The sequence below is a fragment of the Scophthalmus maximus genome, chromosome 4 (assembly GCF_022379125.1).
Source record: "Scophthalmus maximus strain ysfricsl-2021 chromosome 4, ASM2237912v1, whole genome shotgun sequence".
NCBI lineage: Eukaryota > Metazoa > Chordata > Actinopteri > Pleuronectiformes > Scophthalmidae > Scophthalmus > Scophthalmus maximus.
Genome location: NC_061518.1, coordinates 16,257,503 through 16,272,913, shown reverse-complemented (window position 1 = coordinate 16,272,913; position 15,411 = coordinate 16,257,503). Strand labels below are relative to the sequence as shown.

At 40.0% G+C, this 15,411-nt stretch overlaps 2 protein-coding genes across 3 annotated transcripts; one reads left to right on the top strand and one right to left on the bottom strand.

Annotated features, from left to right (window-relative positions):
• Nucleotides 1-1,014: 1,014 nt before the first annotated feature.
• tfb2m (transcription factor B2, mitochondrial) lies at nucleotides 1,015-6,129 on the bottom strand. Of its 2 annotated transcripts, none has more exons than XM_035628630.2 (10): nucleotides 5,965-6,129; nucleotides 5,110-5,451; nucleotides 4,504-4,687; nucleotides 4,159-4,250; nucleotides 3,839-3,992; nucleotides 3,279-3,427; nucleotides 2,907-2,996; nucleotides 2,655-2,711; nucleotides 2,106-2,263; nucleotides 1,015-1,970 (listed from the first exon to the last, which is right to left on the bottom strand). In XM_035628630.2, exons 2-10 carry the CDS (start codon nucleotides 5,386-5,388, stop codon nucleotides 1,781-1,783), a joined length of 1,353 nt encoding a protein of 450 aa, XP_035484523.1. In that variant the 5' UTR covers nucleotides 5,389-5,451; nucleotides 5,965-6,129; the 3' UTR covers nucleotides 1,015-1,780. The 2 variants fall into 2 exon arrangements, with proteins under 2 accessions (XP_035484523.1, XP_035484522.1); XM_035628629.2 differs by having other exon boundaries at nucleotides 5,961-6,128.
• Nucleotides 6,130-6,194: 65 nt separating this feature from the next.
• Nucleotides 6,195-15,282, top strand: LOC118302472 (saccharopine dehydrogenase-like oxidoreductase). The gene is made up of 12 exons (XM_035628632.2): nucleotides 6,195-6,676; nucleotides 8,295-8,407; nucleotides 9,706-9,786; nucleotides 11,298-11,427; nucleotides 11,538-11,587; nucleotides 11,807-11,937; nucleotides 12,431-12,548; nucleotides 12,814-12,933; nucleotides 13,064-13,120; nucleotides 13,269-13,380; nucleotides 13,639-13,720; nucleotides 14,036-15,282. The coding sequence occupies exons 1-12, from the start codon at nucleotides 6,478-6,480 to the stop codon at nucleotides 14,124-14,126; spliced, it is 1,284 nt and encodes a 427-aa protein (XP_035484525.2). The 5' UTR covers nucleotides 6,195-6,477; the 3' UTR covers nucleotides 14,127-15,282.
• Nucleotides 15,283-15,411: the final 129 nt, after the last annotated feature.

Sequence of the window (15,411 nt, the reverse complement as noted above, 5' to 3'; positions counted from 1 at the left end):
TCAGAGTCAATCACAGACACGCATGTTGGCTTCGTTGGTTTTAGTAGAAAGCGATCATACATTCATTAATATAAAACTCCACACGTCGCAGAACATTAACCAGACTATGGTACAGTCATTTATTATTCTCCCACAATACTCTGAATAAACGCCCGCTTACGATGACACGTCTATTTCATGAGGTATTCTGTCACTATGATCATAACTGATGATTTTAAATTCCAACATTGGTGTGAGTCTACAGAGGCAGGTTCCTGTATGTGTCGCTATTTGAAAACATATTTTCATTCACAACTTCACAGCCACAGCTTGTACTACGCTGCTGCTGCAACACTGTCGCCACCTGCTGTCTCCGTTGTCAGTAGGATTTTGTCACCCAGGGACTCTAAATACAATTCTGCTCTGCTCACTGTCCTTTCTCTTGACTGACCCATCTAACCTCATTGTGATGGCAAACGGGTCTTTATGGACAGCTACTTGATAAGTTTAAATATTAGGAACTCCGGGCCACATAACCCCGTGGACTCCTCCAAGTGAACTTTGCATTTCAAACTCTTAAAGTTTTTCTCTTAAAGTAAAATCATTTCTTCTTTAGAAGTCATGGTTATGTGCAGGTGTATAACTGCTTGGCATTGATGACATGAAAATAGTGCTCATAAAAACAAAATCAAGTCCACATCTTTCCAACCTAATAAATCACACCAAGTGATAGATTTATTCTGGATAATTCCTCTGATTCCTCCTCTTCTTCTTCTTCCTCATCCTCCTCCCTGCCTCTTCCTGTGTATGCCTCCTTTCCCTGTTCTTCCCCCTCATCCTTCCCATTGTTGTTGAAAGAGGTTTTTTGGATGAGCCTGTGCCCTGCCCCCACTTCATCTTGTGAAGGAGAGAGACTTTGATTTTGTGTGAGCAGGTTTGTCTCGTTGAGGTCTCGCAATGACTTGCCAATGTTTGAGCACTGATGGTACAACCACAAACTAAAACTGGACTGAAATCAGTTTTTACCCCACACTCTATTGTCAAAAATTTGATTTAATAAGTTGTTTAAAAATCATTTTAGACACGTCTTGGACACTTTCAGAAGCCTTCATGGTGAATATACAAAATTATACAAGACATGAATTTATACAGTGAAAAAATGCAATTCTTTACATATGCAAGCCTCCTGTGCTGTGCACTTACTGCACTATTACTCTCCTTATGTCAGATGTCAGTTTGGAACATATTTATACAAGAAACACGGTAAGTATACTTCTGTGAAGCTGCTGTCAGCTGCTGTAGTACATCTCAATTTGCATGACCTGCTTCATCCATTTTCAGCCCCATGGACATGCTGCTGTTGTGTTCATACAGGGAGTTTTTTTATGGTATTTAACCGATTATTAATCCCTTTATTTTTTGCAAAAGTTGTAAAGTATCTTAATTCCAGTGACATTCCCCCCATACTCACAAACAGTTATATGAAAAGTGGATTGTATACAGTATCTTTGTGTCCAAACACAAACTTTATCTCAACTCATGTGATTCCTGGTCCAGGACAACAGAGGGAGTAATTTGACGTTGTTGCTTCGTCATCCTCAATTACAGTTTATGCAGTCAGGTTATGACTATGTAATTAACATTTATATTATTTCTTTACTCGTTTCTTTATATATGTATGTTCCAAGTTTTATAAGTTATTATCTTATTATTTATCATCTTATTACAAATATGTGTTTGTATGTTTCTTTTTGTATTGAAATTGCATAAATCTCTACGTTGTGACCTGTTTGACTATATTTTACCCCCAACCTTCTCTCAGTGTGTTCTCCAGGATCTCCTCATAAAGCCAGCTCTGTGTAAACTCTTTGCTCTTGTCCATCAACTGGAAAAGCTGGAGATACTCCTCTGGATATACGTGTCCCGTTAGAATATCCTCCTGCATGCCCATTTCAGATAACAGCTTACTCCCAGTGTCTGGTGACCAGAGACTAAAAAGCAAAACAAAAAAACAAAGAGGGAGATGTTAAACTGGAACAGCCTATGATATTATTACAGTGTTTATGTTAGTCTGTTTGATGCAATATGAACAGTAATTGGGCTGACGGCCAGTGTGCACTGCTTACTTGAGCATGTCAATGAGCTTGACCTTCCTCTTTGCCAGACACTGTTTTATCATTATCACCAGAGTTAAAGCATTAGAGGTAGTGAGGCCTCCAGAGAACAGATCAGCCCGTGGACGCAGACGCACCAGGCACAGGTGGTCATTGGGAAGATGAGGGGACTAATATGTAAAAGGAGGGAGGCAGGGAGGAGAAAGACATTGTATTCAATTGTGCGCTTCACCAGTCAAGTTTACAGTGCATTCAGAAAGTATTCAGACCCCTTCCTTTTTTCACATTTTAATATGCTGCAGCCTCCCTGCAGAGCTCAGAAACAGGATGGTGTTGAGGCACAGATGTGGAGAAGTCTACAAAATAAGACAAATCTTCTGTATTGAAGGTTTCCAAGAGCACAGTGACCTCCATAATTCTTCAATGGAAGAAGTTTTGAATAACCAGATTTATTTTTTTTAGCATAAAAACAAAACAAAAAATTTAAAAAAAGTGAATGGGTCTGAATTCCACATGCACTGTACATGTGTAGCTATGATTGAGTTTGCCCGTCTTCCTTACCCTGCCTTTAGGACTAGGTGCACTCTGTTTAGACTTTACAAATGACTCCCATGGCTCCTGCAAAGACAAAGATGAGAGGATTGACAATTAGACAACTTCTTGTGGAAATGTGAGGAAACATGGAATTTGTGGTGGTATGATCTCTTCGCTTCAAGGAAGTATATGTGTGTGTATAAATATATATACACACACACACACACCTGACATGTAAATAATCACAATATTTGTTTGCCACCCTCCTTCATACTGTACCTTGTGCAATAGTTCGATTTCACAGGCCATCTGCCAGAGGACACTGAAAGCTCTGTAGTTCAACATGTCACCTGGACGTGACATCAGTTTCTGTTGGAGACATAATTGCAAGATATTTTACATAAGGATAAAAAAAAACCCACTACCAGATTCTAGTCTCCCTGAGTATCGACAGGTGATTGTGTTGTCAGCATGATTAGTGATGAAGTGAAGATCTGAGCTGAATGGATGCAGGAGCATTGGTTTAGCCAACCTCATCCTCATTCAAACAAAAATACATCTAGTTATACTCTGATCAGTAGACTAACTGATACTCATCCTTTATTTGTGTTGACAGAGGTTATGAGGTTAAAAAGCTCTCATTTTTTTTACCAGGTATTCCTTTTCGCTTATGAAGAGATTGAGCTCAACCCTTCCATATCTGTAGACAGACAGTCTTTCAAACAAAGCGTAAACCATCTTCAGCAGCATGCTACGCTCCTTAATCTGGGGCAGGATACCCACTACCTTCACTGGGATGTCTAGAGAGAGAGAGAAAGAGAAACACACACACACACACACACACACACACACACACACACACACACACACACACACACACACACACACACACACACACACACACACACACACACACACACACACACACACACACACACACACACACACACACACACACACACTACATTACATCTAAATGCTTGAAACCCATGAGCTACTAATAAAATGTTCTCATAATCAAATGGTTCAACATTGGGACATCATACATGTTAGGATAATAACACGTATGAAAGAAAATTTGTTTACAGTCAGACAGGTTCAACTAAGGAACAAATTGTCCTTTATTCCTATGTATGAAACAGTCAATTTGAAACAGCAGTGTCTTACGTCTGCTGCACTGTTTGTTTGTGTACATGTTTTCCTTGTCTTACCATCAGTCCAGCTAGATTCTGATATTCCCAGATCAGTGAACAGCTTGTCAGTGAACATGGCGGGGGCTTTCAGGTGTCCATTACCGATAGGATCTAAATTAAAGTAGTCACAGTGAACTACCTCCAGCTGACCATCAAGACGACCTTCCAACTCCTACAATATAAAAACCTCTGTCATTTGTCAAGCTGCTACATGGAGGAAAACATTTATTGAAGAAAAAACACCTAATATTTACAGTGATTTAGGTCAGAACTGAGGATTCGTTGAGCCTGCGTAAGGATAAAAACTTAAGATTGATTCCTAGAGATGTTAGTGTCACCTGTAGATCATGTAGGAAGGACAAATCTCCCTCAAGAGCCACAACTCTCTGAGTTCCAGCATTTAGGAGAGTCCTAGTCAACACCCCAGGACCTAAGAAAAGACAGACAAAAACACAGCCTATCAAATGTGTTGTTTCACTGACAAGAAAAATATATTGTGGACAAACTCTAAATAATAAAAATACATATGTGCCATTCTCTATGGCACACTACAAAAAAAATGTGTACTTTGTCAAATAGGATGAAAGCTGCAGAATAAATGAATTTGCAGAAGAACAAAAATTCATACATCAATCCTACCTCAGTGTTTAACTCTGACATATAAACACTGTATAAATGTGTACCTGGATTACATTCGAAGATAACAGTTTTCACGTCCTCAGGATCTAGATGTTGTGTTACCACTTTAGCCAGGCGTGGGTCCACTATAAAGTGTCTGCTTTTTTTACAGGCCTTAGCACGGCGAACATTGTCCTCTACCTCCCCGAGGTCTAGGAAGTCATACTGGCCCAATGAACGACGTTGGCCCTGAAGCAAGACATAAATACAAGTAACGCGAAAACAATCAATAACACGTGAAAAACCCCACAATATATCGAAAACCACTGTAATGTTTTCCCTCTGCTCTGATTTTTAAACATTGTATTGCATTAAGTACGGATTTCTATGAATGTGTATTTTTTCACTTTACAGGAAACTTTTGCCTTTAAGACTGTGGCTGCTTAACTTTGGAACTCTCTCCTGTTGCACCTTTAAAAATAAGTATTGTTCTTTTAATGTCCCTTTAGGATATTATTTGTATACTGTGTCCATCTGTTAGTGTGAGACACTTTGTGATATCTGATCTAGAAAGATGCTAATTATGCAAAAACACATCATACAAATACTGAACCATGATGTAGTGCAAGATTAGTGCCTCAGATGAGGCGAAAGCAAAAATAACTTCCTACCTGTAGAGCCACTGCAGACAGGTTCCTGTGCGTGAGTGCTGCGGATGGGGACGTCCTCTCTGTGCGGGGCTGCTGTGAACTTGAACCAAGTGTTGGCCGACCAGGGCCCGAAGACAGAGAGTCCAGGCTATAGGCCCTTCTATGAAGCACAGGAACACAGAGGCCAGAGGGACACACAGGGGCCAACAATGCCTTATGCAAGCAGGATCGACCTCTGATGCTGTGGCAGCAAGCAGAGCGCATCACCAACTCCACCACTCTACATATCTGGATGGACATGGTGGGCCAGTGGACTTACAGCAACAGGAGAGGAAGGGGAGAGGCCTCTCCAAACGTCACTGTCTGGGGGGAAGGGGAAAGAAAAGGGACAAAGGATGTTAAGATGACCAACAATTTGCGTTAACAACAGTAGCATTAACAGTTAAAAATGTACCATCATCATTCTTAAATATTTTATCACCTAGCCTCGAACCCCTTTAGATGTGTTAAAATGTCCTACTTAAAAAGGTCGGTAAGACAGCTACACTAAAATAATAATAATCGACTTTTGATAACCAATTAGATTGATGTTATAAACAAAAACCTATATAACGTGTTTTGCAATGGGTACAGTCTACAATGTTAACACGTGGGCACGGAAACTTCTGCTTGACATTTGTTAGCTTAACCGTGTCGACCTCGCTGGAGTGTTCTCATTCACTGGTCAAAGATGCACAAATGACCAGTTAGTTACATGAACAATTTAAAGAGTTGCATAATATCACTGTTGTTAGCCGGGTGGCTAGTCGTGCGCTTAAGCCACTCAAAGCTACTATTTCATGTGGTTTCACCGCGACAAAACGCATACATACCTACTTGCAGAATATCTTATACATCCGAATATTATGACGGCAATGATTTCAAGCAGGCCCTCGGGGTTCCGTTTGCCGGTGAAGCTCCTTGACATTGAGCCCAGATCATCCTGACCCCGTGTAGCTTGTATTTTGCAGCACTCGTCTCATGGTGTTGCTGACGCATTAGATTGACGTCATTGATAGGTGACATCTGCGACGACCAATCAAAAGCTCGAGGAAGTTGTCGTGCTAATGGCTAATACACGAATTCAAAAAAATAAACAGAATTTTGTTATGAGACGCGTATTACCGTTAGGTTGAAAATGCACACCGAACACAATGCAATTCTTTCCGAGTAATCGTTTTGGTCGCTAAACTTCCGCTGTTGGTAATATCTGTTAGCATATTAGCATAACGTTGCTAAGGAAGTAGAGACAACGCTGTTGATAAAACCGCACGGACGGGTCCTCCCACGGCAGTCCGTCAGATCCACTTCCACAGAGAGGCGAGCACCTACTGTCCGGCTCCTGTCACCATGGCGCGTGTTGAGACATCCTCGAGCAGGCCGTACCACCTGGTCATCTTCGGAGCCTCTGGCTTCACTGGGCAGTTTGTGGTGGAGGAGGTGGCCCGGACCGTGTCCGAGGGTCCGAAGGGGAACCTGAAGTGGGCCGTGGCGGGCAGGAGCAAGCAGAAGCTGGAGAAAGTTGTGGAGCAGGCCGCCGGAGTCCTCGGTATGTACCCGAACAGCCCCAGTAGATGAGCGTGTCACAGTAGGGACAGATCTTTAATCCCTATGTTCAGTTGGGAAAACGTCAAGTGGAGCAATGTGTAGCTGGTAAACTGAATTATCAAAAAAATACTGTTTTTGCGGCAATGGGAGATTGCTTATTTCAAGAGGACTGATGGAACAGCTGATTATGATCAGCTTGACAAGACTTTGATCTAAACTCTGACTTAACTCCGAAGGTTACACGATGTTGCAACCGAAAGTTACCAATTATTAGTATTATTGATAATAATAATGATGATAGTAATAACAATACTATTAGTAGCAGTATTAGTATTTAGTGCTAATAGGAATTTAATTGCTCACTCCTGTTGCTCAGTGGTTGCTATATGACAGCATGGTGTTGCTGTAGAAAATATATTCATATAATTTCTATACATGTTGAAAATATTTAATTTCAAAACAGAAAAACAGGATATCTCACTTTGATGAGCTGTATTCAGCAAACTTTTTCCTTTATAAACTGCCTAAATTGTTAATAATTTATGTATTGGCTTTCCATTTATTGACTCATTGATTTAGTGAGCTCTACAAGAAATAGTATTCACCAGAATGCAGTTAAAATGAAAAAAAAAATAAAAAAATGACTATGCTAATACTAATACTTTTCCAGGGTGATGATTTGTATCCAAGCAACATGCTAAACATGGAAAATTAAGTCCATCACCACATCCAGAGCAGGGAGCTATTCTGCTGTCATGACAGTAATGTGAGTTTCCAGGATGGAGGATTAGATAGTTATTCTGTTGTCCCCTCCTCTTTGGCTTTCTTTTCAGGGAGTGTACAACAGCTGATGGAACATACCCGCTCACTGTTCAGTCCTTGTCCATGATAACACGCACACACGCACGCACTCACACAAATGTTTAGGCCACTTACAGTTTGTCTGACAGAAAGTTAGATTAAAAAAGGGGTTTCACTCATTGTTCAATACACTCACTGTACCACATGTGTGTTTAATATTGGTCCTTTTTTTCATCTTTTCTCCTCATGTATTTTCATGCAATATCACACGTGGCAACGGTCCCGACTCGTCTTTCAGACATTGCTATATGACAGTGACTCTGTTTCTCCTCATTCTCCACTGTCCTTAGACGCACAGCTATTTAACACTATACAACTAAAATGTGGGAGGGAATGTGTGATTACTTTATGTTGCCTATTAGGTAAGGTTAAAAATCATGAAGGCTCATTTCATACACATATTCTCACTGAGCAGTATTACTCCAGTTTAGTCTTTGTTACTTAATTGTTTTACATCCACTTTTAAGGCCAGCTGTACTCTAGTACCTTAACTATTCAAATACATTAACTAACTTTTAAGTGACATTTTCTTATTGTGATTAAGGCAAAACAGCTTATAATATAATGCCCTCAGCTGATATGGTAATATCATAATACAAAATTTAAAAAAAATGGTAATAACAGTAACTGCATCATGAATATTTTTGACTATGTGAACTATTAATACCAATGTCTGATAACTGTAAGGCAAACTTTTGAAATTGAAATATACTATAACACCTATCCTTACATGTGTGTTTGTGTATGCGTGTGTGCAGGTAAACCCGAGCTGAGGTCCGAGGTAGACATCCTCGTTGCAGATGTAGAAGAGCCAGACTCCCTGGCAGCCATGTGCAAACAGGCAGTGATTGTTCTCAACTGTGTGGGGCCTGTAAGTAGACGATTCCACAGAAAAGTTTGTTACTGTTTATTTTTTCTTTACCACAGAGGTTTTTCCTTCTCGTGATTCAAACCAATTTTTTCCTCACTTTTCATGTTGGCATCTCCCCTTGGCATCAGTGTAGCTCAAGTTACCACCATCTTTCTCTCTCTCTGTCTCTCTGTCACACACACACACACAGTCGCTTTCATTTACACAATGGAGGCCACTGATTTACAGCTCACAATACGTTGCATTGTCTTAAAGTCAGAATGGAGAGTACGTTTCCAGCACCACAGCTTCACGTCCTGTGCATCATTCAGGTTCTTGTTTCAGTCCAAATTCTTCCACTACAGTAGCCGCTTCTATTGCTCACTGCAGCATTATGCCAGATGAGTTAAAACTGAGGCCGTCAGTTTCAGTTTTTTATGTTGACAATACAGCTATGCTCACTGTTTGCTTTATGAGCATATTATTATATAATATTAGGAACAGAAACAAGGAGTGTTAATCAGAACAAAATTTACCTTGCACTGCAAGTAAGTCTGTGTAGTGTAACATGAGTCAACCTTGTGCTGGGAATCAACTAAATGAACCACAGTTACCTTTTTTTTGGTTTGTGTTTTAGTTCAGTTTTTCTTTTTTAAATAATAATAACTATTGTTTTTGCATTTTTTTCTTTATTTGTATAAAACCAGGGTAGAGAGAGAGGATTATAACATGCAACAAGGGCCCCCAGTACAGGAATCACCTTGGACATTGCAGTTATGTTGTAACTATTACGCCACCCAAAAAAAACCTAGGTTTACCTTTGAACCTCTTGAAGACTAATCTCTTCTAAAAGGCACCTCTTCTCCTAACACCCTGGCATGTCAAACTACTTACTTCTCTACCTGATCTCCCCACAATCTTGCTAAACAGACAGACAGTCAACTCATAGGAATCGTATGAACACACACACATGTACAGGACACATGACAGCACAGTGAACAAGCTGATAAGGATTTAGTTGAGACCTGGGTTCTGCAGCTCCAGGTTGCACCAGTGTGTTAGAAAACAGTGTTAAAAACCAGTTGCTGCACTAGTGACACACCGTGGCACCTGTGTGGAGCAGGATCCGGGCAGATAAAATGAGCGTAGACTCTGTCAGCTAAAAATAAGTGACTGGAAACTCAGCACAGGGATTTAGCAGCGCCCGGTTCTACAGACAATGAGAACCGTCCATCGGCCAAATTCAGAAAGAACGGGTAAATTGCAAAAAACTGTCACAAGGTATGATTACATTTTTGTGTGTGTGTGTCTGTCTATAGTACAGATTCTATGGTGAGCCTGTGGTCAAAGCCTGCGTGGAGAATGGAGCTCACCACATTGACATCTGTGGAGAGCCTCAGGTATGTATAGCTCTGTATTTCAGTATTGTCATGATGTGTGTATTTATTTCTCCTTGTCTTTTTAATTTGTTTGACCTAAATTGTTCACTCAACAAGGTAGATGCTTTTAATAACATTTTGTTAACTGAAAGAAGGCTTTGATATTCCCTTCCACTGCCTCCAATGACTGAAGCGCTGAACTCAAACATTTTTTGAGTTTTTTTCTCCAGAAAAACAGGTTTAGTGAAAATTCCGGTTGGACAGGTCAACTGCCCAACCGGTCAACAGGTCAGTCTGTGGATGTTAAGAAAACAGTTTACTCTGCAAAGACAAAGATTTACTGTACATTTAAAGAAAAACTGACTTAGACACACAATTGATTTTGCACTAATGGCATATTTGATCACATTTAATGATATGTGAATATATCTGAGTCAGGATGATTGTAGCGCAGATGAAAACTTGTTTAAAAGTGAGTTTTCAAATATAGGCCACATGTAGTCTTCCCTTCTTTCTACAGCATTTGAGTTACTGTTTACATTGACTACATGTGAGCTGATAGCTAAATATGTAAAACAGGCTGTTGTGAAATATTTTTTACAAGAGACATCTAAAAATGTACACTCAGTCTTTTCATCTGCAAATCACCTAAATCGTTTAACTGTTACTAGGTTAGTCTACGAGGCCTCTGTCATTGGTCTATAAATAAACCTTATTCAACTCATCTGTTTATTTCATCGTCTGGTGCCAGCAGCACTTTGTTCCCATCAAGTTACCGCCGAATAAATATATTTAGCAATTTAATACAACAAACAGAAGGATTCCAGCACTTAATCTTCCATTAAGGAAATTAAAATTCTACTAAATAATGAATGACTGGACTACACTTGATTAAATATAATAGTGTCAAGCATCTTTTCTAGAACTCTCGCTCTTTTACTTTTGTTGCAGTGCATTTTACTTTGTTCACTTCACATCGCTCAGCGTTGGTCAACTCCGAGTTCGGGGTTAGATATGGAGGAACAGGCCCCAGATGTCTGAACATTGGTCTTAGCTGTTGTTTGTGTTTGGATCAAATGGAAGACGTGCTGACTTTCATGCTGTAGCTCGTTAGACAAATTTATCTCTCACTTGGCCGCATGACAGCAGTTGTCCCTCACTGTCAAATTCCTGTCTGTGTAATGCTGCACTTCTCACTGACACAAAGTCGCACTCTGAAGGCCTGACATGAGGCATATGTGCCTGTCTTTGTGTCACACTTTGTAATTATACAAAATATCCCACCACTTTCTTGACATCTGGACAGAACTTGTCTACGAAAGCAATATTAACCTTCCTGCTCGATGAAATTTTGAAAAACAATCATAGTATTTATAGTATGTGAACTCCAGTCACATGGTGTTTTAGAAGGTGATCTTCACCATGATTTCATACTGATAATGGTAAAATTGTCAGAAAGAATTCAATTCAGTATAGAATTTTCATTGTTCAACAGAGCATATGTTTTTGTTTGTTCGTCTGGCTGTACACAGTTTCTTGAGGGCATGCAGTTGAACTACAGCAGCCAGGCAGCTGACAAAGGTGTGTACATCATCGGGAGCTGTGGCTTCGACTCCATACCTGCCGACATGGGAGTCCTCTACACCAGGGATCAGTTCAAAGGTAGGAATATTCTTCACACATACACACAATATTGCGTGTATGCTTCTGATATGCAGTGGTCCATTCCCTCTTTTTCTGTTGCTATAATTAAATTTGTGTTTTTTCCTCAGGTACACTGACGGCAGTGGAGAGCTTTCTGACCATCGGCTCAGGACCTGATGTACGTAACTACTTTTCCACAAAGTGGATCACTTTGATCCCTGATCACCCACTTTCCATCAACCATCCTCATCCCCCTTTTCTGTTCACTTATTTCTGTTGTTTATGTGGCAACACATATTTCATCTTCCTCTCAAATGTGTCCTGTTTTGCCTTTCTCCTTTTTTATGTGCTCCATATTTTCTCTTTTTCTATGTGTTACTCTGGTTCCCTCTATCAGGGCGGATGTATCCACGATGGCACATGGCAATCTGCTGTCTACGGTTTTGCTGATGGCCCGAAGCTCCAGGGTCTAAGGAGGAAGTTTAATCACAAACCTCTCCCTACTATTGGCTCGAAGATTAAACGCAGGTAAAATAAAATAGACCCAATCACTCACTTTTCCTCAAAGCTGACAAAGACGACTTTATACCTACTGAAATGGGAGTCTGCTGTTATCATTAAGGTTGTTTAAAATTAGGTTTAGTCCATATCTATTGAGCGGGACACATTAAGTTTAGAAATGAACTTGTCAATGACCTCTAGAGGAAGAGCTATGTAATGATTTCTTAATTATCACAAACATATAACTTAGGTTACAATTTCTTGTTAGTTTTCAGCTGACACACACTTACAGTGTATATGTGTGATCTGGTGTGATGGTTTATTTGTTTGGCTGATCATTGTGTGTGTGTGTGTGTGTGTGTGTGTGTGTGTGTGTGTGTGTGTGTGTGTGTGTGTGTGTGTGTGTGTGTGTGTGTGTGTGTGTGTGTGTGTGTGTGTGTGTGTGTGTGTGTGTGTGTGTGTGTGTGTGTGTGTGTGTGTGTGTGTGTGTGTGTGTGTGTGTGTGTGTGTACATTTGCAGGGGATCAGTGTTCTTCAGTAATGAGATCCAGCAGTATACAGTGCCCTTCATGGGCTCTGATCCGTCCGTTGTGAAGAGGACTCAGCGCTTCCTGGCAGAAGATCATGAGGCCACACCAGTCAGTCTTTTTACCCTTCATGACTTTCTGTCGTGTTAATTTTTCACTAAAGATTCACATGCAAATGAAGTTCTTGTAGAGAAGAGTCCTAGAGAAACTAGTGTCTAATTTCAGTTGAAGTATCATCTATTTGAATTATAATGATTGTAGGTTTTTGAAAAACTGTGAAAGATCTCTCCTTTTCAGATTAAGATGTCATGCAGTGTGTATATTGCTCCCTCTATGTTTCTAGATCATATAAATAATCTGTTATGATCAACCCCAGGTTCAGTACGGAGCGTATGCAGGAATTGGAGGCATTGGCAACATCATCAAGATGATGTTTGCTGGCATGATGTTCTGGTTCTTGGTCAAATTCAGTTTTGGCCGCAACCTTCTCATCAAGGTAATCAAACTTGGCATTCATAACAACAATAAAATGACATAATACAGGTTCACATGTCACAACTGACTTCAGCTGAACATTCTACCAATTATACATCAGTCTGTTTGTTGTTTGTGCACAACCTTCTCAGCACCCAGAGTTCTTCTCCTTTGGATTTTTCTCCAAAGCCGGACCAACTAGAAAGCAGGTAAAGTGTTGACAGCACAGAAAAATTAGGGGCTATGATATTCTGTTAACGCAAAACACCAGTTCAAATAAGATTTTGCGAACTGGTTAAGCATGCTAATAAGAGGAGGCTCTGTTTTGTGTTATCTGTGCATCCTTGTGTGTATTAGATGGAAGCCTCATCCTTTCAGTTCGCCTTCTATGGAGAGGGATACACTGAGGGTGAGGACCCTTCACGGGGAAAACCTAATGGCAAGATCCGCACACTGGTTCAGGGACCAGGTAACTAGATATTTAAAATCCTTACTGATTTTTTTTTTTTTTGCAGCAGCAGCAGCAGGCTGTGGAATCATAAAATGTTTTATCAAACTCGTCATAAACACAGGAACAAAAAACAAACTAAGACAAACTTGTCGTGTAAAACGCTCACTTCTTTCTCTGTTGTCCTGTTTGGTTAATGAGGCCAGTGACCCAGTATAGCCGGTTTAACACCGTCCCTGATGTCTAATGGCTATTTATTGTCTCTGTGTTATTACTCAGAGTGTGGATATGTGGCCACACCCATTGCCATGGTACAAGCTGCTCTAACGATCCTCAACGAATCCACATCCTTGCCCAAGAAGTGAGTTATCGCACTCCGCATCTACAGCCTGTCCTGTAAATTACTTTAAACTTGAATATGAATGCAACACACCATGAATCTAGGAATTGGGTGATTGATAATTTGTGAAAAATAGATTGGAGTAAAATGTGTTTAAACAGTTTATTTTAATCATGAACGCTAAAAACAGGTGTGGAGAAATATAGCAACAAATTTTCTACTGTGTTGTTTTTGTCATATTTATTTCAGATTGTTTTTTTTACACTACAGTAGTTGAGTAAACAACAATATGAAATAAATGTAGTCTAAAAATCTGTTTTAACTCTTCATTTCCAGGGGAGGAGTTTACACTCCAGGGGCTGCTTTTGCAAAAACCACACTGGTCGACCGACTCAACAAACACGGCATCCAGTTCTCCGTCATCTAAAGTTTGTCCCCTCCCTGATGCCGTACTCCAGGTTTTCTGAGCACTTACTAACATGCATAATAAAAACTGGGAAGTTAACAACTTAGGAAGACAACTATTTAATCACCAGAGCCTTGAAAAGAAATTATGGTTCTTTTGGCATTTATCCTTTTTATTTGGTCAGAAACTTGCCAGTCTCATTTTGGCTTGAATGTACCGTTAACCCTCTGCTTGTAAGACAAACAGCACAACTGCGGCAGTGTTTCCAAGCCAAGGAAAGTAAAAGAGCAGTTATGTTTAAAGGGTTTTAACACTTTTCACTGTGTCTCCAATGAGATAGGGAAAAGAGGAATTTTGGCCTGCATATGGTTCACTCCCTGTCTTTGAACAAAATGTCTCTAAAAACAAGTTAAAACTCTCATGTTCCCTTTAATGCCCCCTTTGGTTTGGTGTAGCAGGCAGATAGTTTCATAATATTACCTGTAATAATCCCAGATGTTTATTATTGCAGGGTAGACGATTGCAAGTGTAGGTGGTAATCAGTGCAACAGATGTAGTGGACTCTATTAAAAATGCGCTCTAAGGACGAAAAAAAATGTAACTGTATAAGAAAAGCAAACTTCTACAATCTTTAGCTGTGCGTTGTCCCTGTAGCATACAGTAGCTTTGTGCACAAGGACATTACTATCTAAGTAGCACTAACATGGTAGTTGTACATGTGTTGTTCTGATTCAATGGAGTGAAGCTTTCAAAGGGGAATAAGAAATCTGCTGTGTGCGCGTTAATGCTTGCCTTTCCTGGCATGTTAGTAAAAAAAATCTGATTGCTTGATTTTTGACAGATGATATTTGGGCCATCACCAAATCATCCAGTTTTCTTGAATGTTTGTTTCTTTGTTGCAGCACTTCCCCTTTCCAATGTTTGCTTTTGGGGCCTTGTCAGAAAATGCATCCAGCTGTTTGTGCACAAAACGGCATGAGTTACTCCATGAAACTGAACAGGTCCCTCCAGAGTGATGAGTTCGATCTCAGTCCTGACTTTGTTTTTGTTTTGATGTTTTGAGAGTTTGAGCATCATGTGCATGTGACAGACTTGTTTGGACCCAAAGTTTGGGGGTTTTGTTTTGGTGTGCTTAGCTTTATATGGGCCTAAATAAAGTCAACTCTGATAACAGGAATACGTCTCAAGTCGTTCTTACAGCTTAAAGGAAAATAAAAATCAATAATGCACTTCAATGAATTTTTTTGTGTAACTGGGTAATTTGTTGGAATGTTAGTCTTTAATATAAATTGTGCATGTTGAATTA